General features: G+C 27.2%; 1 protein-coding gene across 6 annotated transcripts in view; it reads right to left on the reverse strand.

The window, feature by feature from the left end:
* Positions 1–20,107, reverse strand: part of LOC136974805 (sodium-dependent transporter bedraggled-like) — a 69,120-nt gene that overhangs the window by 21,516 nt on the left and 27,497 nt on the right. For all 6 annotated transcript variants that reach the window (XM_067269750.1, XM_067269747.1, XM_067269748.1 and 3 more), the window contains exons 2-6: positions 17,870–18,317; positions 16,400–16,531; positions 7,313–7,465; positions 7,067–7,133; positions 447–579 (exon numbers count right to left, since the gene is read on the reverse strand). In XM_067269750.1, the coding sequence (XP_067125851.1) occupies positions 447–579; positions 7,067–7,133; positions 7,313–7,465; positions 16,400–16,531; positions 17,870–18,251 (867 nt within the window). In that variant the 5' untranslated portion in view covers positions 18,252–18,317. The remainder of the gene's footprint in view (positions 1–446; positions 580–7,066; positions 7,134–7,312; positions 7,466–16,399; positions 16,532–17,869; positions 18,318–20,107) is intronic.

Raw genomic sequence — 20,107 nt, forward strand, 5'->3', positions numbered from 1 at the left:
CAATAACACACAAGTAAAAAATTAATTGTATACAACAGTAGTTAAAAACACAGTTGATTAAAAAGTTGAGTAAAATATTTCCTCATGACTATAAGTCTGAAATACATTTCCATATATTTTTGAACATGATCTCTGACTCCATTTCATCACTTAATCTACAAGGTGTGATAATTCTATGCAAATCTGCCAAATTTGGGGTACATCAGGAAACACTTGATGTTTTCATATATTTAAGGTTGGTGTTGAAACAAATTATTATCAGTTTCTAATTGGAAAAGTTTGAAAAAGGCTGCTGTTCTAAATTAATCAATAAATTATTATAAAAATTAAAATCAATATTCTATTTTTCAATTTAATAATTAATAATAATGCTTGTTTATTTTAATTTATTTTTATTCAATTCTTATTCTAACATATATTTTTCTTTTTTAATTGAAGAAAATTACCTTTCCCAATGATTTTGGGCCTCGACATAATGATAAAAACACAATCAGCCACACTATACAGAGATCAAATGCAACTTCAAATTTTAGTTGACCAAATCCATAATCATTAGGTTTTCTGTCTAATACATGGCCACTATAAAAATAATATATTTATTTAAAGTTTAAGAGTGAAATATTTTCAAGATTATTATATTGTAACTCCAAAAATTTAATGTATTTTTAATGAAATTGCTACAGCAATTCGATTAAAAGATTTACAATAATCTAGATAAACTTTTGTAACTATTATAATACTAATAATATATAACTGCTCATGAAATATTAAAATCTTAAAATTATTAAAATATATAAAACTGGATTTTGCTAAATTATTTGGAAGAGCAATAAAATGGTAATTTTATGCATAATTTTTGTTAACCCAAATAAAATTATTAATGAACATTTGTAGGGATTATTAATTTCTGATAGTAATTATTTTTATAAAATTCATCACTATCTGAAATCTAAATCTAAGGTATTTGAGAAAAAACTGTACAAATCTATATGTATTCTTAGATTCATGGTCATGCACAAGAGTTGAATGAATCTGTAAATTAGAACACAGAAGTTGTCTGCTTTCAACTGATATTAAATGCTGAAAATTACTCTGGACAGACAGAATATAACAACTGGAAAAAAACAGAAAGATGGGGGTAAACAATATAAATTTCTTGTGAGCTTCATCCAGACAAGAAAAAAGCCAGACATCATTAGACATTTTCTGACTGAAGGTTTCAAGTAAAGGTGGATTTGCAAAATCCTGGACAGACCAGAAAAAAATTCTGACAGCAGCATAAAGCCAGGTTTAGATAAATCAAAGGTGCAATAGACAAAGACACATGCAGTCTGAAGCATACTCTCAATACCAAATTTGGTCTCAGTTCCAACTTGTTGGCCAGCAATGTATGAAGAGTTTAACATGGGATATGTGATGAGAAAGAAAAAGTCCACACCAGAAACAAACACAAGTCAAATAAAAAAATATATAAAAAAATATTTTAAAGTAACACTTTTTATTTAGATCAGGATGCTTTTATTTTTGGTCATAGAATATTTCTAAACAGAAGCATCCAACACTTTTTCTTTTTTGGTTGCATAATACCAAAAATACCATGAAAGCGGAAGAAAATGTATTTTTACTTTTTAGTACATTTATCTAAATAAAAAGCATTACTTTAAAATTTGTTTTAATATATTTTTTATTTTGTACTTTTTAGTTATATATATGTATGTAACACTGAACTATCAAAATTCTTCTTAGTTTAGCATTTCATTTTATGTATATTGTTCTCTGTGAAATTGGTTTTGATTCAAAAAAGCTTTAAGTTGTTTGAATTTGATGTAGTGAGTGATTAGTCTTCTCAATTACTTTGGTGACAGAATGCTACCTTGAACACGACAGCTTCTATGGCCTGCAAAATTGCTGATACAGTGGTTAATAAAAGTAGTGAAGACTAATATCTTATGTAAAATTTTTATATTTTTTTAAAGAGTAAAGGTGTACTTTAACTATTTGGCACAATAACCAAATTTTTTGTCTTCAGGTTTGTTCCCACATGTAGGACTGCAAACAATAGTCAATTGTTGTAGTGCCATCAGTTATCAGATTTTATTTACAAATTTTAATTATTTGCTAAATTTTTGCTAATTGTTAAAAATGTTTGCAAACTATTAAGAAATGTACTATTGTTGGCAATACATGTGTGTGCAAAGTTTCAACTAGGTCAGAAATTGGGAAGTAGATGAATTGAAACTTTTTACCTGGACAGAAAGTAAGTTAATAAAAAGCTTTAAAAAGAGGCAACAGCAGTAACTATCCACTCTGTTCGAAAGGTACTGTACCAGAGATGCTCCTTTCACAATTGATGTAATCATGGCTGACAAGAGTTACTATCCCTTCCTAATTCTTCATCCTACAACTTTGCAAAGAAAGAAGAATTAAGATTATACCAATGACAAGAGAAGATTGAATGACAAGACAAAATTTGGACAAAAGTTGCCAGCCTAGCTTATAGTCAGACTAAACAATCATGACCATCAGAGCCATTATTCATGAAATGAAAAGAAAGAAGCTGTAAACCAGGACATAGTTGAATACATTAAAAAAAGATCAGTTCTTTATATCCAAAAGCACTACACAAACAATAAAGGATGCATTTTTTCCCATCTGGCTATTGCTCACTATGCATGTTAAACTCAAGTAAAGCTGATTGAGTTAGGCATCAATTTTTATGTCCAAAAAAAACAACCTTCCAAACATATTCAAACTTTGATAAATTGAACAATTTTTGGCTTATTATACAGAACTGGTCTATGCTAATGCTAATAGATGGCATGCAAAATTAAACCAAACGGATTAATTAACAAATGAAGAAAAGGTTGGATAAAGTTCCAAACAGCTATTGATCAAACCTCAGGAGTTCATATTAGGATTTGTTGAGCTGCTAAGATCTGTCTTCAGCATAAATGACACTGAGGACTCTGTTTAGCAACAAATTATTACTAATTTGCCAATATATTATGCTATTCACACAAGTAGTCTTACCATTTTGCATTAAGTTTTGAATAAATTATACTTCATAATGAATGTGTACATTTTTTTCTGAATACCTTATTTTGAAATTTTTATATGCTTACACTACAGTAAATATGAACTTTGAAATATTAGTTAATCAATCATTATTTAAATATTAAATATTAGCTTACTATTATAAAATTTAAAATAATTTTTTAATAAATTTGTGTGTTCTAAACAGTGAAAAAGTTTAACATAATTTATTTTGCCTTCAATATTAGATTAATTGATTTAATTTATAAATTCTAAGAAATTCAAATAAAAAATTGTTTTTGAAAAACATTATTGCCAGATATATCATTACCTTATATTATTATTGTATTGGTTGAATATGTACTGTACAATTTGGCTTATATACCAATAGCAAATATTAATACTATGCCAGACCAAGATCAAGGCATAACTGCAGGTCAAACTATTACAGTATTTTGTTTACATAGTTTATGTATGTATCTATATTTAAGAATTTTCTATTTGGCATGTGTTTAGAATGGCAGCATTATGTAGTGTGATTTGAAACTCTAAGCTCTAATGTCTCTAGACTTTTGAGAAAGAATTAGTCTTTCTATAGATGACATAGAATGGTGTTTGTTATGTTTTATTAAAGTTGTTTGTTTTTTTCTTTGGAGTTGTTTAAGTTCTATACGTGCCAATGTATAACTCTATATGAGTACTGGGAAGACGTGCTGATTTATTATTATTACAATAAATTGTAGGTACATGAAAAATTTTGATATATTAATATATGATAAACATATTTATTAGAATATATTAAATTTAATAATTTATTTATAAATTATTATGCAAAATCACCTATATATATCTATGTAGTTAAAATCACCTATATATAGATATATCATTATGTATGGTACAAGAGATGATTGGAAAAAGGTTACATGTCCAGAATATAACAGGTAGATTGTATTAGCCTAATATGGTGCATGTTTGGTCAGGAGAGAGCACTAGTGCTCACAATCACATGATGTCATGTTTGTGTGTGTAAAAAGATTGCACTGACAAAGCAATTGGCAACTCATCTGGAAACATGGTCTCAAGTAGAAGTGTTGTGATCAGTTGTGAAGTTTTTGTGGAATAAGGTGCCAGAAGCCAAAATTTATCAACAGTTTATTGAAGTTTCTAGTGAGAAGGTAATGTCAGGACAATATATTGTGGCGCCTGATACGTGAACCACTATCACCATCACGTGGAGCTAAACAAAAATTATAAATGAGCAGTTCGAACATGAGTCCATACCTTTTTTGTTCTATGCTTCATCAGTTAAGAACCATGCAACCTCAACCAAACAACATTGGTAATTGACCACTGAGGGATTTTGTGTTTGCATCTGGCAGACAGAATGTGATTAACTAGAATTCAGAAAAGTAGCCATCCATATTCCTTGATGCCTGTGGTCAATGCTGCATGTGTTAAACAGGTAGATGGGACAGACAGATAATGTTTCAGGTATCATTATTCAAAGTTGTATGCAGATGGGTATTATGTGTGTATTAACAGATTATCACAAATAGAAACAAATAATGGAATCGTTGAGTTTATTGCAATGGTATGCAGAACAAAGCTAGAGCTTCCTTGACCAGATTGTGACTGGGAGTGAGATGTGGCTCCATCACTTCTTCCCTTCTGTAAGAAAGCATCCATGGAATAGAAACATGTTCACCATGGAAAAGAAAGTTTAAAGTTATATCATCTGCTTGCAAGGTCATAATATTTCTGAGATTCTTCAGATGTGTTATTGGTGGACTCATTAAAACATGAATGCAGAATAAATGCTGATTGGTACTATGAGACCATGGCTATTTTTATGGATGTTTCTGAGTATTTTTAGCAGTTGTGGCACAGTAGTTTTCAAAACTTCTTTTGTGTGTTCATCATTCTTATAATCACAACACAAATGTTTTAATTTCACCACTTTATCTACAATATTATTAGTAAATATTTTTGTGATCTTTGAAATAGTCATATTTTACAAGGAGCTGAACTATATTAAATAAAAGTAATAACAAATATGATCATTTTTCTGGAAGGATAAGCAAGAATACTCCAATCTCGACCAGAATTTAAAGAGAAAATTGGTGCAAAAGGTTGTATCTAGATTAGATCTTCCATGGGATGCTTGCATTTGTGTCAGATTTTGACAATTGTTGCTAAATACCCAGCAATGCAGGCTGCAGCACCATTTCTTGCAGTGTTCAGTACTACATAATGTCAAAATGAATTATATCATCAGCTTTTGTGAACAACAATGCCCTTTTTCACACACTTCTGTTAATTTTATTTTGAACATTTTATTCTACTCTCTTAAAAAGATATATTTCAATTAATTCTCATCAAATAAGACATAAATAAATCAAAACAAAATATTCATTAATTTAATAACGACAATTTGAAAAAAAATCAAATTTATTGCCATGATACAATAACACTAATAAATTAATTAAATTGTTTTTTCTAATTTACCACATTGTAGTTTGGCATATAAAATTTAAACAGAAGATTTGCCAGCAATTTCTTCATGATTGACAGTTAAACACAATTGACCTACACTACAAAAATAAATAATTACCATTTCTTTGATTAAAATTGTAATTGTAATTAATCAGATAAATTGATTAAATCAATAGCTTTGGCAGGATACATCAATAAATTGAACATCAATTTCTATGTTAATTGATTATTTGGAATTATGGAAATTAATTCCTTTCCAATGTATATCAGTACACAGTACATTAAATAGCTTTGGTACTGAAACACATTTTCTTTATAAATGACCTTGAATGCCTCTAATGATGAAATGGTGGCAGTTAGCCATAAGATCCAGTCTCATATATATTTGATAGCAGGGCCGCCCCTACAGCCAGGCGACTGTGGCAACTGCCTCGGGGCCCCGCGCGTAAGAGGATGCAGCATAATAATGTCTTATAATTAAAATGCAACAACTTGTATTTCAACATAAAACTTAATTTTAAAGTAAAATTGTAAGGTATACTGAAAAAATCTCATGAATCTTGATTTCTTGATACAACTTTGCTACTAATTGATTTTATGATCTACAAAAAGAATGTATAAATTCAAATATATTTGTTTTTATTAGTGTTCTATTAGTAGTTTTTTTTATAAAAGATTAATTATCTTAAAATTAATCAAAATAATAATAAAGAAAAAAATAGTTTTTATAATATAAACTGTAAGTTGGCAGTATGTAACCTACCAACAAACCTTCATTATTGAATGAAGATGGAGCTATAAATGATGAAGGTCAAGAAGTTTTTCTTAGCGCAAATGAGGTAACTAAAGAATTATCAACCATATTGAAAGAGGATCCTGGAACATGGCCATCACACCCTTGTGAGAAAACCAGATTATTATTAACTAATAAAAACATTGTTCAAGTAACAAATTACAATTTTCCCATATATGAACTAGGTAGAAAATTTAACGTATCTTATTATACAAAAGTACATTTAAATGGAGAAAAATATTGAAGAATCTGGCTTCTCTATTCAAAACTAAAAGATAAGGTATTTTGTTTTTACTGCTATTTATGACCTAACCAATTGTCAAGATCATCTTTAGCATTAGTAAATTTTTTAAAATCTAAAATGGAGGCAAATAATATTTGTGAAAAAAACTAATATTTCAAACAAATTAAAAACCGTAAGATTAAGAAAACGGAAACATTAATTTGATTATGAAGGAGCAAGAACAGATGAATGTGTAAATGATCCAGAAAGAAATTTCTACAGAAATTATTTCTTAACATAATAGATCAAGCCATACCTTCATTACAAGAAAGATTTGAACAAATTGAAAATCATATTAATATTTTCCGAAAAGAACTGCTTTGCAGCTTTTGGCACTTCCATGTAATAGAAGTAATAAACATGCTCATTTCATCATATGGTTTGTAACCTTTTTTCTAATCACTCCTTGTATTATCAGAAACAGAATGCATAATATTTATCAAAATAAAAGCAAAAATTCTTACTGAAAATATGATGCCACACTCCAGCCATAATAATCTGGAGAAGATACATTTAGGGAGTAAAGACAAGCTGTAAAAAAGTTTTATACTGTATAACATTTGAAATTTTTATATGATTAAATAAATACTTAAAATTAATATATAACTATAGTCAGATTTAATAATCATTATTATATATTTTAAAAATTTAATAATTACACCACAAAAATTTTAAAACCATTATGAAAAAAATTTAAATATGGTAATTACATGTTGAGCCAAAAGAAGCTTGACATTTGGTCCAACGATAATTATCTTTTGTATTTACAAAGGAATCCTTGAAATATACAAAAAGCCAGGAAATAGGAATAGCACCATATACTCCAATGAAAAAGAACATGAAAACAAATGCTACACCTAAACCTGAAATAAAAAAATTGCTTTTAATAATAATTTCAGAACAACATATATTTTCAAAAGTTATAAAGTTTAATTATAACTCATATATAAATATATAATAATAATATAAAACTAACTTCAAAAGGTTCAAACCTACACCATGTAACTAGTGCTTAGCATCTTATCCACTTTGTTATTGCCATTACAATATAGTATAACATATATGTATAATAATGTACTAGGCCTATATGCACATAAATAATAATATCCTAGAATAAAATAGTAACTTTTGAAGTTTAGAATAAAAAAAACAACTGCAAAATATTGTCTAATAAAATTTGCATGACACTTATTTCATGATGTTTACATCATAAATGCTATGTTGCAAAAACCTAACTTATATGAAAATGAATATGAAAATTTTTGCTTATAAGATAGATATAGATAATCAAATGTTTGACTGTTTTTGGATGCTTATTTAATGTTTAAAGTCATTTTATTTTTGTTGTTTTTTTAACTTAACAATTATTAATTTTTGAAAATGATAAGTAAGATTTTAAGTAAGAATACTTTCAACTCTTGCATAGTTGAAAGAATTGTTCTTACTTCAAATTTAAATTTTCAACTAAAGTAAAATCTGTTTAAAAATATAACAGTCTATAATGATAGTGAAAGATTTAGATTGATCTTTCTTTTCATCTTGACAAAAATTATTGGTTTTAATACTTAAATAATATAAAATATAAAATTAAAATAAAATAAAACATTAAAAATTATTAGACACTATTTTAATGACTATTTAATAATTTAAGTAATTTATTAAATATTTATTTGGAACTAGAATTCTGAAAGATGTTTTTGCTATTTCATCTTAATTTTTTAAATTCTTATTTTATAAATTCCATCACCACTATCACCTTGAGAGGCGTGCCATATTGTGTTTGCTTATTTTATAATTTAAAAGTTACAAAAACAACTTAAATGTCATAAAACTTATATCGGTAATTATTACATTTTATAGTTTTTTTTTAACATTACTGTATTACAAATTTAGTGTCATAACATGACATTTTTAATAATAAATTTTTTATGAAAAAAACTATCATCATAAAACATTATTCCTTTCATTTTGTTTATAATATTAAAAATGAAAATTCTTTTATTAATTTAAACTTTAAAATGTAAAAAAAAATAATTGAATTATTTGAAAATTATTTGTATGAAAAACTAAATACACCTTTAAATATTCAAAACATATTTGCAAATTATATATTATTATTTTTTAATTATATACATTTAATACAGTAACTCTACAATACAGCAAAATAAAATTGACATTAACAATATAATAATAATAATAATTTTTTTTAAACTGCTGGAATAACATTTAATTTATGGAACAGCATATTAACTTGATGAACTCTGAAAGAGATCAAAAACTTTAGTTTGGTTGTTTTTTACATTAAATCTATCTGCTGGAACTAATACATGAGATGTCTGAGTATTTATATCCTTTTCCAGCTTCTGAAGTGTTTTTTAGTAAGTATATAATTATATCAAAAATTATTATATCAAAAAGAAATTATGTTGATTTTGATTGAAAAGGAACAAAGTATAGGGCAATTTAAAGTATTGCCTAATTTGAGAATTTGTTTGGAAATTATAATAATGTTTCTACATACATCTTACCTACATCTGTTTTTAAAAACATCATTCTGTACGTTTAATAAATCTTAAATTAAATAAGGAAAATTAACAAATAAAAAATCCAAGAAAAACATTCACTATTCTAACACCATTGAAGTAACATTTTTACTTTATCTCGCAGAAAATTGTCGAATCATGGGAAATAACTTCACGTTATCCACAATAGAAGGGATGGATTCTTTAATTAAAATACTTTCGCTTTTGGTAACTGAAATGGATCCCTTTCTACTTATAAATGTTGCTGCCATCCTTACATAGATTATGTTGCAATGATAGGGATAGACGGAAAAACAAGAAGAAAGCAGAAATATACATACCATACCACTAGAAAAAACAGGAAGCAGACCCTTACTTTAGTAACAGATAAATCTACTCAAACGCATTACAGAACACGAAAGGATGTGAAATACGAGAAAATAACAATAGCACTAACCATGTTATCCTCAAAAGATAAGTATGAACCAAAATGTGAAAAGACAGTTGTTATTCAAGCCAAGAAATCAGAAAATCTTATCCTTGGCAGAAACCATCTATACTAAGATTAAACAGTGCATGCAACATTTCTACAATAAAATTTGCAGCTGTATGAAATTACATCATTTCCCGTCTGATTCTTTCCAACATATTGTAAAAAAACAATGCTAATATGTACGGTACAGTTCAAAAATATTAACTTAGTAACTATCCTAAGTCTGTACGACGAGATGTTACATCAAAGATCTACGACATTGTCACCCACTCCCGACCACCCACCCCCTACCAAGAAAACTACTTCACACCACCCACACAGTCACACGTGCAATATCAGTTACCCACCACACGACAACTGAGTTTATTGCGTCAGCGAAAATAACGATTTAAACTAACAATAAAAATATCGGACACGAATTGTTTCGGAAACTGAAGTAGCTTTTCTTGCCAAAAGCGAAAGTACTTAATTAAATAATTTCTTAGTATCGTGGATAATGTGAAGCTATTTCTTTTGATTTAACTATTCTAACCGTACAAACCATAGAAAAAATTACTAATACAAAACGTTTCCCATTTGAAGCTTTTTATATCTGTGATGGAAACACCTAAAATCTCTACCAGACTGTTATTTGTTCCAAATAAAATATTTTGGACAAATTTCACATTTTATAAAATTCAAAATTGTTTCTTTCACATAATAAGAATTAAGAAAAATATTTTAATTATTATTAATTGTTATATTTTAATAAAATTATTAAATTTATTATAATTTAGTGAATATATATACCATACCACTAGATTTTATATAATAATAATTTTCTAGTATTTTTTATAATAGTATAATTTAATGTTTTCTCCTATAGTATTTAATAATATATAATAGAGAGAAAAGTATAACACAATTGACAACTATAATTTAGAACTTCCAGTTTCTTAACGATACATTGTTTACAAACTCGCAATTTAAAAACACAGTACGTATAGTGAAAAAAAGAAGTGTCAAAACCCTATTATTTTATTAAAGACAATTACAGTTCTTTCGTTATTTAGGTAATATAAAAATTACTCTATGTCTTTCGACATCCTTTTGTTGATGTTACTTAAAGATAATCACAAACTTAATTCACGTGCTTTTTTTAAATTTATTCGAAGAGATGCCTTTACCACCGTTCTCACGTCTGGTAATAAAGGTACTAGCATGCATTCTAGGGACCTAGATTGAAATCAGAGTTGACTCAAATTATCGTGGGTGGGTTTATCCGCTTCGGCCCTCTCTCTCACCACTAGGCCTTCTCATTGTGCACCTGACAGAACGCATGATGAGTATGGAAAAGGCCCTTTTGATACTGAGAATGAATTTAAAATGAAAAGAAACAAAATATTCTTTAGATTTTGTTTTTACAAACTTTTTTACCATTAAAAAAATTGTTGAAAAACAATTTATGTTTTGAATAGGAAAAACCTATATAATTTTCAGTAATTAAATTCAGAATTACTACGTATTAAGTTACATGTAACGCAATATCTACAAAACTTGCATTTTAAAAAAAATGTGCCAAATATTGATATTACTACTCTATCTAAAATCTCACTAATAAAAACAAATAATCTTATTTAATATTATCTACGTAAAACTCCCACTTGAAACTGATTAATTACAAGAACATCGTACCAAGTACCAATGTGAAAAATGTCTGTCGACCTTCGTAAAACTGTTAAGATATACGAGCTAGTTTCGATTGTGATGAGGAATTTATGAACTACTACTTAAATAGTTCGGAAATTTTTTACATCTTAGAAGAATAAATCGCTCAGATCATGATAAGAAAAAAGTATCGAGGTTAACCCATCAGTTTAATGTCCCTTCAAAGTTCGAAAACGATCGGAGGAACTGGGTGTTCCTTTCACCATATTAAGACAGAATATGATTGAATATCTGTGCCTGACAGTCTTGCTTAATCCTCTTATGGCACATTTAAGTGATGACAGGACTTCATCTATGTTCATGTTGGTTAATGTAGAATTGTCCAGTTCAAAAATTCTGAAGTAGGACATTATTTGAATAAATTTTTTAAAATTTTACTTTTATTTTAGTCGTTATTAATGTATTTTATCCACATTACAGAACATATGTGCAATATATAGATCACTGTGTAATTGTTAAATTCTTAGTGTTTAAATTTTGATATTTTTGGCATTTTTAGCAACTGAATAAGTTTTTATTTCCGTTTATGCTTTCAAAACAGTGAACAATTTTCTTGTGAGTTAACAGATCAATTCCACTTTAAAAATTCTCAGTACTTCTCACAAAATTTCCGTCTTTCATCAGTCCATTTATTGCTCATTATGGAAAACAGGACTTCAATTATTATCAAAAATTAGCATTCTTATCATCTAATGCTCAACATGAAATAAAATTATATATGCTCGTGCTTTCATAACCACAATTTCATAGCGGAAAATTTAAATGATTAAGCTTATATAGATTACACATCTGTGGTTTTAAAGTACCAAGTCTCAACGTAGCACATTTAGACATAATTGCAAGATATAAATATAGATACACACTATTATAAGGCTGCTCCGCCAAAAATACGAAAGTATTTTACATAAAGTATTACAAATCATGAATACAATTAATTAATCGTAGATTGCATTCACTGTTTTCTTTTTGTTAAAGTAATTTTCCATGAGGTAAAGAAAGTGAACAATTTTAATTAAATATTTCCTGGGTTCATCTGTATATAAAAATAATTTTACTATATTTTTAAAAATTTAAAAAAAAAACGCTCTTATCAATCACGTTTTTCAAGATTGGTGAGAGTGGCTTCAACCCATCTCCCATACAGGTTACATCACCACAGCACTGTACAGTACATTATCTCACACACACACACACACAATGATTAAGTTCTAAGTTTGGTTATGTTCATCAGATTTCAGGGTAGAGAGGATGGTGGGAATAGGGCCACCTCTAAACATCATTAATCGTACTGTACATACTAATATCGTACTAATACTAATTTTAAAACTTTTAGTTGCAAAAACGCAACGCCCTGCCTCAATTCTATCGCGATATGACAAAGTCGCGTGATGCCCTAGTATAACGAAAGAATTTTTCCTGTTTTCACATTTAAAGTAAGAATATGAAGTTAAATAAATAATTTATACTTAAATAATAAACGACAATAACATGCAAAATTTCTAATACAAAAATAACAATTTCACAATACACATTGTTAGATGTATTGATTAATACAGAGTTCACGTACGAGCAGTGCTGTGCAAATGCATTGATAACATTCGCAGAAGTACAAATAAAACATTCAGTTCATAAGCTGAACGTGTAAATCGTTAATAATAAATTGCGTTTCGATAAATTTCGTATAGTGTCGACTAATAAAAGCGTTTGTATAATGAACCCAACACTATTTGGAGTTTCTGGAAGCCCTATTCCCGAAACTCGAAGAGTGAAAATATCAGTGTGTTGGACAAATGCCACAGGACTAGAGATTCGTACTTTTATCCGATCCATGGCCATAAGATGGAGTTTTTGCCATCATATACTCCCAAATCAATTGGATTGAAAAGACGTTTCCAAATATAATGTAAATCTCTTTTGCGCGGCAGAAATTGTAGCAACCAGATAGATATTTGAATGAATTAAGATTGGATTTAATATATAGTTCAGAGATAATATGCATTGAGTGCAACCATTTTTAATTTATGAAAATCTTTATCATCAAATCCCTAAATAGGATGTAATTTTAAAGTTCATCTCACATTGATTTTTTTGTAAATGAGTCTGTCCATACTGATAAATATTACTTTATTTACATACTATCTTTTGTTTTGCATACATTTTATAAACTTTGCGAATTTCTAATATGATTTAGAATTTGGATTTATGGCTAGAAACTTCTACTCAGTTACACGAAATTTTTTAATGTACTAAGCATATTAGTATTTGTTTGCGCACATATTTTCTTACTTTAATAAGTATGACCGACTGTAATAATTTAACAGAAACTAAAATTCAAGAGATAAAAGAAAAATAAAACACATTAATATCAGAATCTATAGCTAATGACTGAAACGTTTGAAAAATTTATTTCAAAAATGTTCAACATAATCTTTCGGTTAATTTCAGATTCTTCTCAATGATATTTAAGTTTACAGTTTTATTTATTATACAATAATATTTTGCTTAACTAAATTGTTTTATGTAGTATTGGCATCAATCTGCATATATATTGGGGGATCGGGCTAATGACATTGACAAATCCGACAATAACAAGAAAAATGTCTCACTGTCGGATTTTCAGTTGATATAAAAAATAAGGTATATAACTTTTATGTGCAATTTATTTGTTTCTACTCCTATGCTTCTTTTATGTATGTATTTTTAATTTATAACATATCTTGGGAGGAGGACAATTTGCTGGTAGAAAAATATTAGTGTAATATGTCCTTCCGTCTCTTATAGATCGACGCCCGCGCCCGGGAGGTATTCTTCTTTGACAGATTGCCCATTTGTTGTGTTGTCCATATCATTCCATCAAAACAAATCAAGGACAACCATTTTATATAATGCATTATAACCAATAATATACACTGTAGCAATGTAGATAAATATCTGCTTAAACAAAAATGTACTATATTAATAATAATTTTAAAGCTTTCACAATTAATGTGTAAGGGATTATTACTGATTACTGTGGATTTCAAGTCCCTCAGAGTTCAAACAGTTTCATGCAATGAAACACATAGATACAAATCTGTGTGTGTTTCATTTTATTAACAAAAGCTTCGATATCGCTATGTTGTTTGTCTAGCTCGTTTTACAATCAGCGACTTACTGAAACCAATAATAGAAATACGATTTTAATAAAATATTAAATTAAATAATCTCTCATAAAATATAAATTCCTGTTAAGTCATTTATAAATAAATGCTTCTCTTCACATAAAATATATAATCTCGTTGTCGATAAATTATTAAGAGGAAAAGTAGATTAAAACTGTAACCGAAAAGAGGAGTCAGTTCATTACGATATTGGATTAATCTTCTTAAATTAATGATAAATTGGAAGTTATGTCAAACATCAGTAGTCATTCGAAAATTTAATAAATGTTATATTTATCTGTATTGTATAATACTGTATTCATAATTTCTCAACTGAAAGAAAAAATAAAAAAATATCACAAGTTTAAATACTGTACTTATTATATAATTTCTTTTTGATAATTTTGTCTGAGGTGAACAACAAAGACACTGCTTTTTGTTTGTTTGTGTGTTTAATCTGATTTTCAAACTATTAATTTCTATCTTCGTTGACAACTACGTTCAAATTAATGTAATCATTATTTAATTTAAACTTAAATGAATCTATTTATAACTTTTTCGAACACTCTATTTAAAAAATATCTAAATCACTGTATTTGAATTTTAAAATGTATATATATATATATATATATATACATTTTAAAATTCAAATACAGTGATATATATATATATATATACAGTTATATTATATATATATATATATATATATATATATATATATATTTATACAGTATGTTCACTTTTTTATTAATTTTATTTGTGGTGATTATCTAAATCATCGTAAAATTTGCCAAAAGTTTCCATTTAAGCAAGTGGGTATTATTTAAATAATGACATTTCAGTACATTTCATGTTAGATTCTAATTAGTGGTAAAGTCATTGACTGCATAAAGCTAACTGGATATTCGGTCATAACCTCCGAAAAGAAAAGACAAAACGAAAAAGTCATCCAAATAGGTGTAACATGTATCTATACCTATTTGGGTAAACAACTCTGGTGTCTACAACCCACATGTATCTTGACACTGCTTCCAAGTTCATGCTTTGCAACTTTTGTCGCCCTTGAAAGTACTTTTCTCTCCTTGCCTTGTTAATGTTGCCTAAAACTTTTTCTCCTTGCTTAATAACCTTGTTAATCTTGGTAACCTTGAACAACTGAATTAATTATAGTTGATGAATAGACTACAGTTATCAATATACAGTACTAATTATTGATATCTTGATCATTTTTTACCAATTTGATTATAATCATATATAACAATTTTAATTCAAATATTTAGTTATTGTTTCCAGTATTCTTCACAAGCTTGTAACTTTTTTAAGTATGTACTTGGAAATTAGGTCAAATAATTTAAACTTGATCTGTTGACTTTAAAACAACTGTGATACAAAGTCTACATAGTGTAACGACGACAAGTGATCCTGAACCGAAAGAATTCGGTTAACAAATGCTTGAAAAAATAGCAGAGCCTACTATAGATAGCATGCAAATCATTAGACCTTTTTGACTTTGAATCAATATAACGATGTAATATATAATTATAAAGCTCTTTATACATTAGAAATATTTTATTTAATTAAATTTTCTTTTAAAAAGAAAATGAATTGTTTAAAGATTATTCACACAATAACTAATGTGCATTTTGGATACTCTGTTCAAGGTCCTTTTTATCTGTTGATTTTTTTTAGCCTTGGAACTTTAATAAATAAATAACATCCGTTTATTGTGAAAATGTTATTTGTTGATTAAGATACATTAAGAATTTTTATTGTTGTGAAAATTTATTTTGTATTTAAATAACTTCAAAGTAAATGTAAAATTATTTTTAAAATACAAACAAATATATATTTTATTTTTGAAATCTACAGTATAAAATAATTATTTTGATTATTAATTAGTTTTAAAAATGAATTTGTTAAACTTTAATAACCTACCTTTAAATGCTGGAGATATATACCACATGTCTATGATTCCTGTTCCCATATATTGTCCCAAAGCCATTTGTAGGTATAGAAACGGTATTCCAAAAATAAATGATAGGATAATATATTGGAATATGAAAGTTACTATAAAAAAAAAGAGGATGTTATTTATAATCTATGATAAATGAGTAACCTACTTGTTCATTTATCTTTATTAAATCTACTTAACATAAAAGACTTACTTGATAAATCATATAAAGATTTTATTCACAATTTTTTGTTAATGAACTTCAAAAAAGATTTAACCAAACACATAATATTACATTTAACATATTTATTTTTTATTATTATGCTGAATCATTATTACTCAAGACCATGAGTGAGAATATTAGAAATAAAACTCAATTATTATATGGAATAATTTTATGCATCATCACAACATATTTGAATTTAAAAGTAGATTTAATTATAAGATAATGCCTTAAAATAGGCCTTGTATTGTAACATACATATTTCATGAATAGGATGTTAACATTTATTAGATATTGCATTTATCAAAAGTAAACTATTGGGAAATGAGGAAGTACTATACTTTATTACTACTAAATCACGACCTATTGCATCTCGAATTTTTCAAGAAATTAATAATGAAAGTAAATATAGTTAAATGGAATAAGAAAGTTCACTAAATGTTCATCATTTTTAAGAAAATTATGCTCATCGAATACTCCACAAGTTTCAAATTATGTCACGAATTTAACATGTCACCAATTACAATTAAATTATAACGGATCTAGTAATAACAGCCTCAATTAAATTGTCATAATTATTGGAGTATATTCTTCAAATAAGTTTAGTGCAAAACAAAATTTCCAGTTGAAACAAATTCTGAAAATCTTGACAATTCTATTCACTAACCTTGATTCAAGTTAAAATAAGTAATGGAGTATTTATGTTTGAGTGTTTCCAGTATATGAAGGTCAAATCTTGAAATTTTATCTTATCTCATGCCTTACTTGTGACAGCATAGATTTTTATTAGAATTTTAATGTAGATTCTCAGTGAAGCATCACTGTGATGCATTCGTTATAGGACTATTATTCAGTAATTATAATTATTAGATATTTCATATTTTGCACTGAAGTTTGGACTGAATTAAAATTAAAATATTCTGTTGCAATAGTAAATAGTATTTTTAATGTTTTAGTATTTATCTCAAAAACTGTTATTATAAAACTTTGTTTCACGAATTTTAGTATTTAAAAACTTGTGAAAAAAATTCTTTAATGTTAAACCCTAAATTCAGAATTTTTTAAATTGATCAAAATGATTTGGAAACTCGTGAATTTGACCAACTATTTTGCTTATGTCTCGGTTAAGTTCTTTTAGAAAAGAAAAAATAAGAGTAGTATTTTCTTTTAAGTGTGCATTATGAGAAATCTCAATGTTTGTTCAGATGGAATAAAAATTTAAATATGATACCTTTATATACGTAGACTAAGATCGAAAACCTGTTGATATTGTACATTCCCACTGTACAGCATAAACAAGCTAGCAAAGAGGACATCTGATGAGGCCACGTCCCAAGACGAAGCCTCCTGTTTTCTGTATTTGTTCTTGTCCTTTCATCTGTAACACTTTCATTATTATTTCTAACATTGTTTTCAGTCACAGTTTCTGCTTCATTTCCACTGTCTTCATTAATTTGCAAAGTCTGTTGAGAATCTATAGTCGAGATTTCGCTTTCGGTTCTTGTCTCTGTAACCGTAGTAGTTAAATTTAACACTACTTCACTTCCGTCGATGGTAGGAAGATTTGAAGAATTCTCAGGATTTGTGGTTTCTGCTTCACTTGGATTTCCCATGTTTATCGGAGATTGTTATCTCACTATAATAGTTACTTCATTTACGTCATGGTAGACACGGTTGATCTGGGAAAAAAGTTTATTTTATTTTAAATGCTTAAATCTTAAAATATATGACACGGATTAAAACTACAGAGAAAATTCTATATTAATACGCTTATTACTATATTTAGGAAATAATTTATAATGAGTAATACTCAATGAATATATATACAGGTATTCCTGGTATAACACGGTAGTTGCGTTCCGAAAAAGTGCCGTGTTATGCGAATTCGTACTTTACGAAACAAAGGATTAATGAAAAACATGGGGTTATGTTCCAGATGTTAGCAAAAGTACACAATTATTTTTCGTTACTAAGAGAAATATGTTTATTAAAGTAATCAATAAGAGAGTAATCAACAAGATCAATCAATTAATTATCGATTAGAAATAAATTATTAACAATCACAATTAAAAATACTGTATTACGCGTTAATATTAATTTTAGTTAAACGAGGGTGTTTTCTTTTTAAAAAATATCGTCGTCATCTCAGCTTTTTTGTTGATCTGGTCAGAAGTATCAGCAACATTTTCATATTTTTTACTTTTATCAAAAAATTTTTATGGATGACAAAATTAAAATATGTTATTAATAAGAAAAAAGAATTTTAATTAAATTAACTTTTGTAAACTTTACGAATGAGATGTGTTTTGCTTTTGGAACTCGTTACAATTTCACAAATTTGCTAAAGTATATTAGCCATTAAATATATATTTTAATCGATTGTTTTAATCGATACTTTGTTTAGCAGACGAAAAAAGAAAGGTTGCATTCAATGATTTTACAAAACTCGGTAAATAAATTTAGTATTTAATCATTGTTTTTATTCATTATTTTTCAATTTATTAAATTACAATCCTCTACAATCGTTGCCTAATGAATTCTAAATAGTGCTCTCTTAATATTAGTAAATTATTCGAAATAGATTTTACATTTATTATAATTTTCTTATATAAAGTTGATATTAAAAGATAAAAAATATTTTTTAATGTCAAAAAAACATAGCACCGCCATTACTACTGTTAAATATTTTTGGATAAGATTCAGCTGCATTATCGTATTATACACCTATATTTTTATTGTGTGTCCTAATTTCGATATATCTTACGCTATTTCTAGTTTTATTAGAGCAAAATATTTCTGTCCTAAAATAGCATTTAATGGGTTAAAAACTACGTACTCACTCACTAGTACAATTGTAAAAATAAAAGTATTGTCAAGAAAACTAATTTTATACGGTGTTTATTTTTTAAAATTTAGGTAGATTATTCTATAGAAATTTTGAGAATTGCTCGAAAAATTCCCTTATTCTCAGTAGACGCAACAAATTTAAAAATAAAAGTTGCTAAAATTTCAATTTTTGTTACTCTAATTTTATAGCGAAATAGTGTAAAGATAATACACGATTTCACAATTCAAAGTTTATATACCTTTAATTGATATTTATTATAGTTTAGCATTAAAGATTCGTGTAAATAAAAATATTTTTACTTCAATGAAAAATGTTTATGGATTTGATAAAACTAGATAAACTAATATTTGAAGTTATTTTATAGATAAGAAAAAAAAATATTAATAATATCGTTGTGTGCAAGTGTTTTCTAATTTATGAATTCGGCAGAACTAAAAATCTAAATATAAATATAAAAATCCCCTTACATGTGTACAGCCTATAATTACAGGCGATAAGAGAAAAGGGAATTTCGAATTTCCTTTATATTCGTTTAAATCGATAAATTCAAAGATATGTTATTTCCTTCTTATTGTAAATAAGATTGAATTTTTTTCAATTTCTTGAAAATTTACGTAAGCA

This window comes from Centruroides vittatus, unplaced genomic scaffold (assembly GCF_030686945.1).
Source record: "Centruroides vittatus isolate TY-2023 unplaced genomic scaffold, ASM3068694v2 contig_357, whole genome shotgun sequence".
Lineage (NCBI taxonomy): Eukaryota > Metazoa > Arthropoda > Arachnida > Scorpiones > Buthidae > Centruroides > Centruroides vittatus.